The sequence below is a fragment of the Fukomys damarensis genome, unplaced genomic scaffold (genome assembly GCF_012274545.1).
Source record: "Fukomys damarensis isolate Sample0158 unplaced genomic scaffold, DMR_v1.0_HiC HiC_scaffold_26, whole genome shotgun sequence".
Lineage (NCBI taxonomy): Eukaryota > Metazoa > Chordata > Mammalia > Rodentia > Bathyergidae > Fukomys > Fukomys damarensis.
The window spans coordinates 24,415,745-24,430,499 of record NW_022900938.1 but is presented as its reverse complement, the minus strand read 5'-3'; the positions used below and the strand labels follow the sequence as shown (position 1 = coordinate 24,430,499).

The following is a 14,755-nucleotide window of genomic DNA, read 5'->3' as shown; positions in this document are numbered from 1 at the left end:
TATATGTGACATTTTTAAGGAAAAATTCAAAACTGAAGCCCAAGAATTATAATTCTATCAATTGAAACAGGGTCTCACTCTCTAGCTCTGACCAGCCATGAACTATGTATCCCAGACTGGTCTCAGACTGGTGGCAATCCTCTGGCCTGAGTGCCGGGATTACCTGGCAATCCTCTGGCATGTGCCACCATATCTGGCTGTAATAATTCTATTTGAAAATGAGCTGCTAAAAGTACTTTTTAAAATACTCATAACATTAAAATTTAATATCTCTGAAAAATTATCAGATAACAAATTTAAATTGAGATTACAGAAAGACTGGATGTGCTGTTAAAGGTTGAAGTCTATCATTTTTATGCAAAAAAGAAAAAAAGAAACAGCAAGTAGCTAAATTGTGAGAATAAACTACACTTAAATGGGATGTACAGTTTATATTTCCACTAAAACATGGCCGGTAACATCTGATGGCAATCAACACTGCATCTAATAAGTAACGATGAGCAGCAAAAACAGCACAATAACATACTGTTTAAGTATTGCATTAAAACACTTCACCATTTCGGCTTGCTGTAATGAGGTATTTGTTCACATTTTATGTATCATCTAAGCTCACGGAGTTCTCTTTTAGAAGGGGATGATGGTAAGGAAATTACCTGACCTTTCTTAGATTGAGTCATTATAGAAAAATAATCAAGGATCTCACCAACTCCAAACTTTAAAATCATCAGCAATTTCTTACTCCCTTCTCAACATACACATGATAAATATAATTAATTTTTAGTTTTGGGGGTGCTGAAGATTGTACCTCATGCATGCCAAGCACACATTCTATCACTGACCTCAGCCATAAAGCTAATTTAAGTGAAAATTTGTAAAATTATGCAAGAACTGTACATTTTACCTTTTTTAAAAAAATTTAATTTATTGGTACATTCTAGGTAGACAGTACAGCTACAATTACTGGGATCTTGTACCTTTACATGCCAGGTCTTGGTTCTCATTTATCGTGCTAACTCTATTGTCTTAGAAGATATGATTTAATTCTGAGACTATCAGAAGACTAGAAGGGTTGGTGATTTAGCTCAGTGGTTCGGTGGCCTGCCTTGCAAGCACAAGGACTGAGTTTAATCCCCAGTATCAAAAAAAAAAAGGAAGACTAGAAAACAAGCTTCCAAATATATGCCATAGTAACTTTAAAGTTATTTAGCAGTAGGTACCAATTTCCTCTTGTGAGGGTGACAGTAAATTATTTCATCTGCCTCACTGAGCCATCCTGGACTTGCTTGGTTACTGCCAAATTATCCAAAATCTATAGGACTTTGTTTGAGAAAATTTTAGAAGGCATGGGTCTGTGAGTTGATACACTTCCTATACCAGGGGTGGCGAACCTATGGAACACAAACTGTAGTTGAAGACTCTAAAAGGTTTGCCACTGCTGTTGTACGTTCGTTCGTTCATTCATTCATTTATTCATTCTTGTGGTAGTGCGGATTAAACCCAGGGCCTTTGCAATGAGGTACATCCCCCACACTTTTTAAAGTTTGAGAGAGGGTCTCATTAAGTTAAGCCACTTAGGCTGGGCTCAAACTTGCAGCCCTCCTCCCTAGCCTCCTAGAGTGCTCCCAGCTACACTTTTGATTCTAAAATGATCCTTAAAACTCAAGTCAAGGAAGCAGTTTCACTTTATGACTTGTTTTCCTTCTCTTCCACATCTTGACACTACCAGTTACTCTCAGTCATTTGAAAAGAACATGGTGAAGCAGTCAGTGAATTAGATCTCTACTACTTATTCAGCCTCTTGCTAGATTTACACATCTACTTTATACACCTCCCCAACGTTTTAAATGAGAGTGGGCATTTAATTTAGGACTTAACAGTTACTTTATAAATATAGTACTTTATGATCCAGAAAGACAAAAACTCAAAAAACAAAACTGGAAAGCTTGCAAGCAGCCTTAAAAGCATTCAACCTGTGCTAACATTTTGGGGCCTTGTCAGTACCGTCAAATTTCTATCAGTCTACAGAGAACCAGGTAAAGCCCTTGTGCCACTCCACGGAGTCCTAAGTGTTACTTACCAGGATTAGCCTCGATAATGGTGATTAGGTTTAACTTTAACAGCTTGAAACACTTCATACTTGTCTTGAAGTATACTTAAAGAATTTATTCAGCTGATTCTTAAGTGAAGGAGCTAAGTTAGTCAATATCCTAACTCTTGAAAGCTCTCTTTGAATGTAATTTTCATAGTCTTTACATTTTAACTGTCATTGTTTATTACTGTTTTGGCTACATTCTCTACAATTTCAGCAGCATCTTAAAGAGACAATGTGTCTATGTACAATGAAAAAACATAATGGCTTTCAACATCAGAAATAAGAGCCACAGTTTAACTGTACAATATTAAGGGGATTTTGTGGTAGTTTCTGTTTTCTGCAACATGGACAACTTACATGTAAGTATGAGCATTATGAATGTGACAATGAAGAAAAAAATCCTTATAGGAGTGAAACACAACATCCTAAAAAATATTGGTTTCTACCATACAAGGCAGTTAGGAAGTATTCACATTTTAACAAATCTGTACAAACCACAAGAAACTTGTTTATGGGACCGTCATCCCACCTTGATGGTAAGAACCTTTCTAGAAATGTCAAATAACCATGAACAGTTTATAAATCTAGAATCTATGTGCTCCACAGCCCTAGAACCCAGGAAACTGGCTTGAAGAACTCAATATGGCCAACGTGGGTCATTTTACATGACTTGATTGTTAGTGAATGCCCAATATCTCTTTTAATATTTCTCTATGATGTAGTCAACTTGCACCTTCATAGGTCATTTAATTTTTTAGCAAAGAAGCAACGTCATTTAGCAGCAATTAAAGCGCCTTCAAGAAGACTTAAAAAAAATACAATATCCAATTAGAAAAGCCATATTTTAAAACATTTGTACAAGAATAAGCTGCTGAAACTTAGTAATTGAAACAGGACATCTGTACAACAATTTACAATAGAGCTAGAAGGGAATTTATCATTATCCTGCATAGAACTGGTCTGCATTTGGTTACGTATTCTCTCATTTTAATGCACAAGGCCTGGTAACAAAAGAAAAATACCTGTTAATAACACGTGAAAGCACTGGAAATTTTACAATTTAGTTAATTCAACTGATTCCAAAACAAACAGCTTTTTCTGTCAAAGGTGTAAAGTATCTAAGAATAAAAGGTCTCCCTTTAATATAACCAGTGGAAAGAAAAACGGACATATGATTTCGAGGTACAACTTGGTAAAAGCCAGAATAGGCAAATGACAAAGACTAACTCTGTCCAGAGATTCTAACTTTCACATTCTATTATAAAACACAATGGCCACTGTCATTCAGTTCTTACTTTGGTTTCAGCAGATTAACTGCTGAAGGCTGAAGAATGTATCCAGGCACTGTAGTTCTTGTGTTAGAAATGTCTCATATTTTTTTCCATGTGTTTTTAAATAATGAAAAACTACCCTTCATATTAGAACTCTCTAGTAACAATCAAATACATTTAAGTATTATAAACGTTATGTACAATGTTCCCCCACATAAACAAACAATCCCATTTTTCTTCTATCTCCACACGGTATTCCTGTCTCTGCAGCAGGCAGCCACCCCACACCACTCAAGGTGAGCGTGAGAGGCGTGCGTTTATTCACTGTCCATGATCCACTCTCACACAAACAACGATATGAAGAATTTCAGTTCACAAACAGTCCTTAACCTTGTCCTGTGTTAAAAAGAAAACAAAAAACACTCAAATGCTCTCAAAACTCAAGTGTGCATCTGGAAGCAATTCAAAGGCATCATGCCGATCCTGGAGGAAAGTCAGTAGGTGATTATGCTTGAAGAAGGGGGAGTGGGAGATGCCGTCAGTCCAGCCATGTGTAAGTTTCCTGAAGAATTCGATCTTCTCATGTGTGGGAGAAGGTATGGATCGTTCGCCAGCTGGTGCACATCAAATCGATCTTCTTTTCGGTACGCCAAACAGCGTCTTATAAAGGCCTTTTTTAAAAGAGAAAAAGTCAGCAATTAAAATGATCTTTTTTCTTTCTAAAATCAATCCAACAGGACAGACACATTTAAGACTAAAAATAGACCTAATTTTATTGGAAATTGATACCTTAAAAAATCTGTAGCAATAAAGTTTTTGATTCAAATTCAACTCTGTACTCAACCCCTAGTGCCACATTACAGTCTTAATCATTACTGCTTCCCTTGGAACTGATTGTAAGCACTGCTTACAAAATTCCTAAGGCTCTTTTTTCTAGCATCTTTCTTTTATTAAACAATACTCTCACAGTTATCCCATTTTATTATCAGTTTTGTTTGGCCAAATGCTAAGATGTCATTTTCAGACACAATATTTTTCCCTACTGAGGATGCAGACTTCTTCAGGTGATGATAATACTAAATTGACACTTACATTTGAGTACTTCCTAACTCTGTGCATCATAGTAATTTTGAAAACTCTAAATAATGGAATATAACTACTATCCTTTTTACTTTCTACTCTTCCAGTACAGCATATAGAAAGTCTTTACAGAAGTTTACTTTTAGAAATGAACACAAACCGTAAGTGTACAGCACAATGTGAATATATCTATGTATCTGGGAACTAAATCAAGAAAAAGAACATTACTGAAACCTCAAAAGCCTCCTTGTGCCCCTTCTGTTTCAGGCCCTGACTGTCCCCAAATGAACAGGGAACATCTACCCTGACTTCTAATAACATAGCTCAGTTTGGCTTGTTCTGAACTTTGTATAAATGGAATCATGGATTATGTTCTCCTTTGCCTGGCTTGTTTCACTCAGTAGTGTATTTGTGAAATTCATCTTTTTTTGGAATCAGATAAAATTTTCTCAAGAGATAATCGACAATTCTTCCTCGTTGCCGAAAGAAACAACTTTAGCTTGTCTTAAAATTCCTAGCTGCCATATAAATTTGCAAATTAAAGCATTTACAGGATAAATAGCATTAATTAGACATTCAATCACACTAAAAAGTAACCATTTTGTACCTTTTTGCTTTAAAATTAATTAAAAACACATTCCTCTCTAAAAACACACCTACCTATTCTCACCCTTTTACTGTGGTTAGCTTAGTGTTATTATGGAAACTCTATCTGATGCTTTAATAGGTTTACCACTTTTGGTCTTTAACAGATTAAGTTTCAGAGTTCACTTTGAAAATGATTAGGATAGGAAAAAAAAAAAGGTGACTGATATGTTAAGAGGCAGTTTGTGGCAATGAAAGGCTCTCAAAAGCAAAGTTAGGTTTAAGGAGTCTGTGATAAGTAAATGAAGCCAAAATAGTCAAACCAGGTTGATAAAAGTGCATTCTATAGAGTAAGGTGGGTTTTGCTTTTTTTTTTTTTTTAAATGCCCCATGGAACCCCTTCCCCCAAGAGTGGTGACTAAGGAAACCATGACAAGCCTAACGCCAGAACCAGAGATGGCTTCCATCCACTCATTAAGGGCAATTTGTCAGTATTATAAATAAATAAATGAATGGAACTTGGTTTAACTGAATTCATGAAATTTCTGTTTTCACTGAGGCAAGACAGAAAGAAGATTTAGATAGTGGTATTGTTTTAAAGGAGTAATATTTATACTTTATGAAAATAATTCATGTTTTAAAATAATAGCATTGCATTTATCTGTCAAAATCTTTTAACCATCACTGAAATGATTTATGAGGTGAATAAAAGTTTAAGGAATAAAATGCTAGACAGGTCCAATAAACATGTAATGAGATTACACAAAACTCAGCACATCTTCAATTACGAAGGCTACTATGACCAAAAAAAAAAAAAAAAAATCTAGCAGCATTTGCCTATACTACAGAAGAATAACAGAAATATAGAAATTATATAGTACCTGCTTATGAGTTATTCTAACTATTCACACTAGAAAAAAACAGAACTTCATGGGATTGTGCCTTACGGATTTTAAAAAAGATTGTAACAGAAAATCACAGAGAAATGATCTACGTGAAAGTATGACAAAGCAGGAGTAAAAATACAAATAAGATAGTCCAACAAGATGAACAGAGGAAGAAATCCAGCATCAAAACAGTTTTGTTATTAGAAATACTTTTTTTTTTTTGGCATCAGGGATTGAACTCAGGACCTTGCGCTTACAAGGTAGGCAGCAGAGCCACTGAGTTAAATCTCTGGCCCTAAAAATACTTTTATTTTATTACAAAGACACACACATACATGGGTCAGAGCTAGATACTGGATGCATATGGATTATACTATATTGATTGGCTCTCAAGAATTACAGTGAGACAGTTCAGAGGTCAAGGATGTGGGTTCTGGTATTCGGCAGGAGTGGATACTCTGAGCCATGGATCTGCCACCTACAGGGCGGTAAGATTCTTAAGAAGCATTTTTGCTATGGGGTGCTTGGTTTTCCACTTACAAAACATGAATGAGGTACCTATGCATCATAATGTTCTTTAAAAAGCACTAAATAAATTGAAGTTATTATTGCTACTTTAAAAAAATTAGGTAGTATTGGGGATTAAACTAAGAGATTCTGCAATGAGCTACATTCCCAGCACCTTTATTATTAAAATCTTTTTTGTTGTTTTGAGATCCTTACTTAGTCAATAAACTGCCCCGGCAGGGCTCAAACTTTTAATTCTCTTGCCTCAGCCTCCCATTCCTAGGTTACTTTGGTGTTTATATACTTAAATATCTCAGTATTAACATAAACTTATTAAATAAGACATAAAAGTAATGATGCCCAGATCTTTTGATTTTCCCTCATTTTCAAAGTAAGAAGACAGTGCACAAAGAATTAGAAGCCATGTTTGGGCACTTAAATGATGCAAGTTATCACAACAAAAGGCTGAAACAGCTCTCTTCCTGAGCAAATCACTTTCCCCTTTTGGTCAAACACTCGTGCAGCAGCAACTCCTGTCATCTTAAGTACTTACCATATTACACGCACAACTAAAAGTTACTGCATAAAACTTATTTAGGTGAATTTAATACCTTGGCTTCACTGCTTACAACTGGTTTTACAGGAAACTGGACTTCTGTGGCTTTTAATATTGTATTTTCTTGAAGAATATCTTGTTGAGATTGATTGTGACCAAATGGCTTAAAAATAAATAAATAAAACATTGAGAGATTTATCTCACAAAATATTTCAAAGATATCATCAGTGAACCCCCCAAATGATCTGTTCTAAAATCTTGTCCTCGGTTATTTGAAAGTTGATATGTAGTTTCACAGATACAAAATTAAAACTGACTGCAAGCTGTGAAAGCCCATCTAATCAAACTTCACAAAATACTGTAAAAAGGAGACAATAATGCTGTTGCAAAGCAATTAAAATAAAAGAGCTCTAACTTGGAGTCCGGAAATCTGAGTTTGGTGTTAACATGCTGTGATTTTCCAGACAAGTCCCTTCACCTTCTTCTCACAGTGATGTAGGGGTGGGGTGGGATGCATACCAGATAATATCTATGGCAACCTGTATTTACTATTTCAATATAAAAAGAGCTTTGGAAAGAATTAAGACTGTTTGATAGCATTTCTCCTAGGAGTCAAGGGGCAAACTATGCCCAGGCTGAACTGTGTATATAGAGGTGGGATGGTAGTAGGTGTTAGGCAAAGCAGAGAGATTAGACAATAATAAAAAACATCTCGATTCTTGTGTTCAACAGACAAAAAATATTAGCATTAACAGTTTCAGGTGGGAGGGGAAGAAAGCCAAGTAAACTGTTATAACATTAAAATAATTCTGATTCTAATCTGTGAAAAGTTTAAGAGTCCTGGCTTTACTTGGAAGGACCTAAATTTACATCAAGTAGTGAAAATTTGCATTTGACAGGGAAAATTCAACTTAATTTATCTCTATATAACTGTAACTTACCTTTCTACCATAGAGACACTGAAAAAAGATGACCCCAACTGACCACACATCAACCTTGTTGGAAATCTTTGGTGGCTCTTTTCCAACAACAAAACATTCAGGAGGTAAATACCTATCGTTTCAGGGGGAATAAAAAAGAAAAACAATATTAACGTTAACAATCTTGAATTTAAAACCTTCTAAAACATTCAATGCCTTAGAACACTCTATTTTACCTATATAAATCTTAAGCGTTCTTGTCATTTAACTCTAGAGCAAAATATAACTTTGTGAAAGTACAGTATAACATTTATGTCTACATAATATAGCAACAGAAACAAAAAATTATCATTAGAGATTACAATATTCTAACTTGAGTATTTAATAAGCGAAGAAATCCTCTCTCATCCCTCTTCACAAACGGTTTGAGCTGTAAGCAGTTCTCAAAACATATGGTGAATGTTTAAATTGAAAACAAATTCACGAGCTATTGCCATTAATCCCACCCAGAATACTTCTCCTCACTTAGAACATACTTATCCCATCAGTCTTGCCGTTTTCTGAAGCAGTTTTGGAAGTCTCCTTTTACGTCTTTATTTGCATTGCTGTCCTAAATGGATTCAAAACATTTACCCTTCATAGACATGGTCATGTTGACTCTGGGAAAGAGCCAAAAATAACGTGGTGCCAAATCCAGTGAAGAAAGAGAATGAGGACACACTGGATCAGTGATGGCAAAGCTGTTAGAGCTCTTCTGATACACACAGCCTGCTGCGGTACTCATGCACATGCCAATAGGTTCGCCACCACTGTACGGGAACGTTTTGATGTTACCTGACAGCACCATTAACCATATTTTAATTTTTCTCCCGGTACTGGGGAATGAGCTAAGGCATTAGTCATATTTTGGATCATACTTCATAAAGAGACTCACAAATGAGGACCTCCAAAACTGGTTTACAAAGTGGCAAGAACAATGAGATAAGTGTGCTTGAGGTCAAGGGGAGGCAAGTTCTGAGGGGACCAATGGCAATGTGTTTTTTTACCCTAATAAATTTTTTAATTTAAACATTCACCATAATTCCGATCATCCTATGCACATCAGATCACATGGTTCTTTTGTTTCAATCATCTGCAGAGAACTTGCTGACAAGATAGTCTGAATATCTCATATACCCATCCTAATCTGGAAACATCAGAAACTTCAGACTCTGTACCCACTGCGATCCCTCTCTTCCCCAACTCTCAGGCGGTCTGGCTTCCTCACACCGCTCTCCTCTTTCCTGGGTGCTATTGAGCCTCTGCATCCTCCCCAACCGCTCACTCAGTGTTACTTGGTGAGTGCCTTTTTTCTTTCAGACTCCATGAGGCTTTGCTGCTTTCCTCCAGGCAAGGCCTTGCTGCCTCCCCCTGCCAGGGCAGGGCAGTGTGGTACCCGTGTGATGGCACTGGCTTACACACAAGACTGGAGCAGTGTGAGGAATTCTTATGCACATGTAGTTTCAATCACTAGCTGTTTCTAAAATATAATGAGTATTAAAAAATGCTATCTTTATTTATTGAATCCTATTTATAAATTTATACTTTTTGATAATGGAAGGATACAAATAAATGTATCATCTCAGTTTATAAGTAAAAAGGTCCATCAAGGATGCAAGCATCTCATACCCCCAAAATTTAGATAAATTAAAAACATGAAAAGGAATAATGGAGCTAAATGGGCATCTACTTTTTTAAAAATTCAGTTTTATATTCAATATACTAAAATCACTAAATTCCATCAAGATGTTGAATGATCTCTTAAAGACAAAGGATCTCTGTAAATTAGAGCCTCCAAAGATGACTCACTAATGACGGAAAACTTTTCCTACACCCCAAGTCAAGTAAAAGGCTAGATTTGCTTTATCAGTGAAAGTGGCTATTGATTGGGTATCTATGCATTAAGGGAAACATGCATGCTCTTTAACACTATATACACAGTCAGAACAGACAACAAAAATATTTAAGGGAGAGTGTCCACCAGGATTTAGTGAGGAACTGCACCTGACACCAGGAAGAGACAAGGCTGATTTTTAAATTTCTAATACTGACATAATTCTAAGTTTCTGGGGATGTCAGGTAACTTATAAAAGCATTATACATGTGTACTCTAAAAGTATAGGCCATCACAACTTCCAATATAGATAGCTAAATAACTAGAAAGACTGCAGAAATTAACCATTTTCGGGGAACACTGCTTCTCTGGAAAATACATATGTATGTATTTGTATGTAGATGTGGAAATGTCGTGATAGTCTGTCCTTTCTGTACAGCTCCTAAAACAAGTTACCCTGTCTCAGGCCCACCTGTAAGTGCGAAACTTCCTTGTCCTGTCCTGAACTAGTGAAGCCAGAGTGAGAGGGACACAAATAACAAGAATGTCCCACAGAGGAGAAATGATTTCATATTCAGAACATGGATTTCAAGCTGTCCCTGTGGAGTGCAGGGTTCTACCAAGGCCCCATTTTTACCAGTGTTAAAAAATTTTGTTATGAAAGCCAGGCCGGGTGGCACACGCCTTTAATCCCATCACTCGGGAGGCTGAGACAGGAGGATAGCTGTGAGTTCGAGACCAGCCTGGGCTACACAGTGAGTTCCAGGTCAGTTTCAACTACATAGTGAGACCCTGGCTCAAAAACAAAACAAACAAACAAACAAACAAAAATTGTTATGAAAGCATAAGCCTTGTTGCTAAAGGAAAAGGTCTAAAGAGTATTGACTGAAACTCTCTGGGGCTTAAAAATTTGTATGATAATTTCCTTCAAATATGAAATTCAAAAAAAAAAAGCAGACACTGGTGGGCCAGGGATTGGCTCAGTGGTTTGGCTGCTTGCCTTGCAAGTACAAGGGTCCAAGTTCGATCTGATATCAAAACAAAACAAAAAACCAGACATCTTATTTTATCTATACTTTATTGCTAGGAGATGTAACAAGCAGAATTTTAAACTTCAAATGGCTTTAAAAATATACATAGTGTGTAGTGGGGATTTAACTCAAGAGATGCTGCACCTGCTTCTCAAGCAGTCTTGAGTTTGAGCACCACTACCAGGGGGGAAAAAAAAAGTATACATAATGTAACTAACTCCTCTTTGCGAAAAGTAAGATCTAGGGCTGGGGATTTAGCTCAGTGGTTCTACTACACAAGGACCCGAGTTCGGTCCCCATACCCCCCCCAAAAAAAAATCCTCACATATCTGTGACATCTTGTGGAACAAATTATTACAGGCCCAGTTCCATCTCTATTCACAGTCCTGTTCAATGAAGTTGACTGCAGTTCACTTCCCATTAAAATTTAATTCCTTTTATTAAACTTATTCTGTGAAATGTTTTGAAATTTTATAGTAATGTTCTCCACTTTGGTGAATATGACAAAAAGTTTGAAAATTCAGAGTGACAGTTTATGTAAACATCTAGGTACAGTATATTGAAGTGACATTGAGAGATTTATGGGACCGGCGATTTAGCTCAGTGGTTTGGTGGCCTGCCTTGTAAGCGCAAGGACCTGAGTTCAATCCCCAGTACCAAAAAAAAAAAAAAAAAAACCCCAAGAGATTTATGTTTATGAATTGCTTCTATCTAGATGTACATACATATCTGAAGCCCTTAAAAAGGATATTTTACAGTCACATTCAAGATTAAGAATATGATAAATCTGTCATATGTGTAATGAATAAAACATCCATGTATCTCAAAAAACTAAACCACAAAACCTCTACAGAAGGTTTGATGTTTATAGTTTTTACTTATAATAGTTAAGGCATTAAATTTATATAAGTATTTATATGTAGGATATGCATCACTATAATAGCGTAGAAGATAAATCCATAGATTGTCTAAGTTAGAAGTTTTTGGTTGGTAGATACTGACATCACTTGCTAAATAACAAGTCATTCTCTCTAGTTTGCTGATGCTTGGGAGTTAAGAACAGAAAAGAGAACCACAGTTTCTCCCTCTCAACCCAGAGGTCAATATCAATACTTTCAGCACAACAATATCAAAGACTACCTGAATATAAAACTAAATTTTCATAAAAATACTGGGGCTAATGTAGGTAATTTTGGTATTTTTAGTATATATTTACCAGTAAGTGCCTGCTCCTTGGGAGGTTAGATCCATTCCATCTACACCATAGCTGTCATCATCCATAATTTTCGACAGGCCAAAATCAGTAATTTTGATTTCTCCACATGCTGTCCCATCTACCAGAAGGATATTGCCTAAGAATAAAATATAACATTATTTTTTGATACATATATGAAAAACACTAATGTTTCAAATTAACTTCTTGGAAGTAAATATATAGTTTAAATGTGGCAATATAATAAAAGCACCTTTAATTCTACTAGTGTTCCATTTAAGTTTTAAGAATGAAATCAATGAGCATATTTACACAACTTAGAAGAACATGATTTTATAAAACTATGCTGCTAAGAGCTTAAAAATTATTAGACACATTTCATTAATTACCTGGCTTAAGATCATAATGTATAATAGGAGGTTTGATCTCATTGAGATATCTTAGTGCATTTACAATCTGCATTACAATAGACCTAGCTTCTTTCTCTGACATTAATTTGTGTTGCTTCAGATAGAAATCCAAGTCATTGCCTTCACAGTATTCTAACACTGTACAAAACCTAAGATAGGAGAAGAGAAAAATAATTAGATATAACTATTATCTAGTAATCAGAAGGACAATGGGGAAATGGAGAACAGTTATCAAAGGGCAGGGAAAGCAAAAGCAAACATATCTTTTCTTAAAAGTTAAATCATACATTCACTTACGTATCTGTATCCAAGGAAAAATAGTCATACAGTTTAACTATCCTGGGGTGATCCAGTTCTTTGTGTATTCTATACTCTCTGCAGGCATGTCTATGGGAAGAGAGTACATCAATTTTCCAAGACCATTACAAAATTCAGTTTATAAAAATCATAAAGTACTAATATTTACTTGTGGTAGTTTTCTTTTTTCTCATCTCTCCAGCTTTTATTAAGCTGATGGATCTTCACAGCAGCATATCTTTGTTCATATAGGTCAAAAGCCTAGAATTCAAGGCAAAAACCAGTTATTTCCATAGACCAACTTGTATAGTTAAGGAGATTTAAAAAAAATCTTGGTGAAAAATTTTATAATAATACGGAGTAAGAATAAACACTACAAACTTTAGCAATCATCTCCACTAAGGGTACATAGTTTAATGAGATATTTATCATCAGCAATGAGCTACAAGCTGGTGCAGTGGTACATATCTATAACCCACACTACTCGGAAAGGCAAGGCAGAAAGATTACAAACTGAAAGCCAACCTGAGAAACTTAACAAGACCCTTGTCTTGAAATTAAAAAAGGGCTGGGGATTTTCTCAATAGTGGAACACCCTTGCATTTAATCCCCAGTACTGAAAACAATAAATATATAAAATAATTGAGATATAAATCTCATGGCGATACATCAGAGAAAATCTCAATGTGAATTTTCACATTTAAGTTTTAAAAATGCCAATATATTGGATCAAGATAAAACTACAAGGTCATATTTGTTTTTAATATGGACTTGCTTCTCTATTCCGGTAGTATTAGTAAGAAGACAAAAAAATGGATGGCTGCAATGCTTTTTTTGCAGATGGGATAAAACAAACTATTTTTTAATCTATCTTTCATTAGCAAAATCTCCCTTTTTCATTTTTTTGAAAATTAATAAATTCCTAGAAAATTTCCAATTATTAAAAAAATTGTACTGTTATAAAATTGTTCAATACATACAGAAGTACTACAGTGAGCCCTTATGTACTCACCATACAGTTTCAAAATTTTTGCCAATATTTCATCTGTGGTTTTATAATCATGATTTCTTTGGCTTTGCACATTCTAGGCAAATCATCTACCATTCAGCTACATCCCCAGCTCCTCATACTTTTATTTTTTTCCCCTCCTGGAACATTTTTAAGATAAATCCCAGATAACACATAATTTAATCCACAAAATCTCCAGTATTTATCAATAAGAGGTAATATCATCACATCTAACTATATCAACAATTTCTTAATCTCCTCTAATACCCAATCTGTCTTTAATTTTCCTTGTTTGCCTCCCTCTAGAACTGTTCTGGATTTGTTCAAATTAACAGCCTCATTTTTACTTTTTAACAGCTTATTTCTTAAGAGTACATAGTATGATCAGTATTTTAAAGATTTACATGATTTATGTTCTTCAAAAACACTGAATACCATTTTAAAAGATTTTATAATTTAAATTTCACTGCAAAAAAATAAATTTCACTGTGATTTATATACAAAGTTATCCTTTTATAAACACACTTGGAGAATGGGGTTAAGCTAAGTGATAAAGCAATTGCCTAGTATGGAAGACAGGTTCCAAACCTAAACCACTGCCAGGGAAGGGATGCCAGGGACAGCTTAATAGCTACATGTTTGCGTAATAAAGACCCCAGTACCCTTACCTAACTAATTTAACCTAAAAATATGTAGCAAAGGAAAACCAGTAAAATGACTGTTTTTGCTACAAAAGTATCAAAGCATCAAATCAAACACAATATAGGAATACAGTAGTTAAGTTATTCTCTTTGGAGTCAGATAAAATTACTAGCTGAGTGACTTGGTGCTAATATTCTCTCTGAGTCTCAGTCTTATTTATATATGAGGACTAAAAAGAGATGTTCAGGTGCAAGGACAGTGTTTTGACTCTAGAGATAGACAATGTAAGCTACAATAAACTATTTTTTTTTTTGTAATTCCAAAGAGGACATAATATGAACAAAATTACTTTTTTTTTTTTTTTTTTTTTTTTTTTTTTTTT

At 35.2% G+C, this 14,755-nt stretch overlaps 1 protein-coding gene across 4 annotated transcripts in view; it reads right to left on the bottom strand.

Moving 5' to 3' along the window:
* Positions 1-2,819: 2,819 nt before the first annotated feature.
* Positions 2,820-14,755, bottom strand: part of Tlk1 (tousled like kinase 1) — a 92,646-nt gene continuing 80,710 nt past the window's right edge. For all 4 annotated transcript variants that reach the window (XM_010606968.1, XM_010606969.1, XM_010606971.1 and 1 more), the window contains 7 exons: positions 12,892-12,983; positions 12,723-12,812; positions 12,405-12,574; positions 12,019-12,154; positions 7,920-8,031; positions 7,034-7,141; positions 2,820-4,034 (listed from right to left, as the gene is read on the bottom strand). In XM_010606968.1, the coding sequence (XP_010605270.1) occupies positions 3,858-4,034; positions 7,034-7,141; positions 7,920-8,031; positions 12,019-12,154; positions 12,405-12,574; positions 12,723-12,812; positions 12,892-12,983 (885 nt within the window). In that variant the 3' untranslated portion in view covers positions 2,820-3,857. The remainder of the gene's footprint in view (positions 4,035-7,033; positions 7,142-7,919; positions 8,032-12,018; positions 12,155-12,404; positions 12,575-12,722; positions 12,813-12,891; positions 12,984-14,755) is intronic.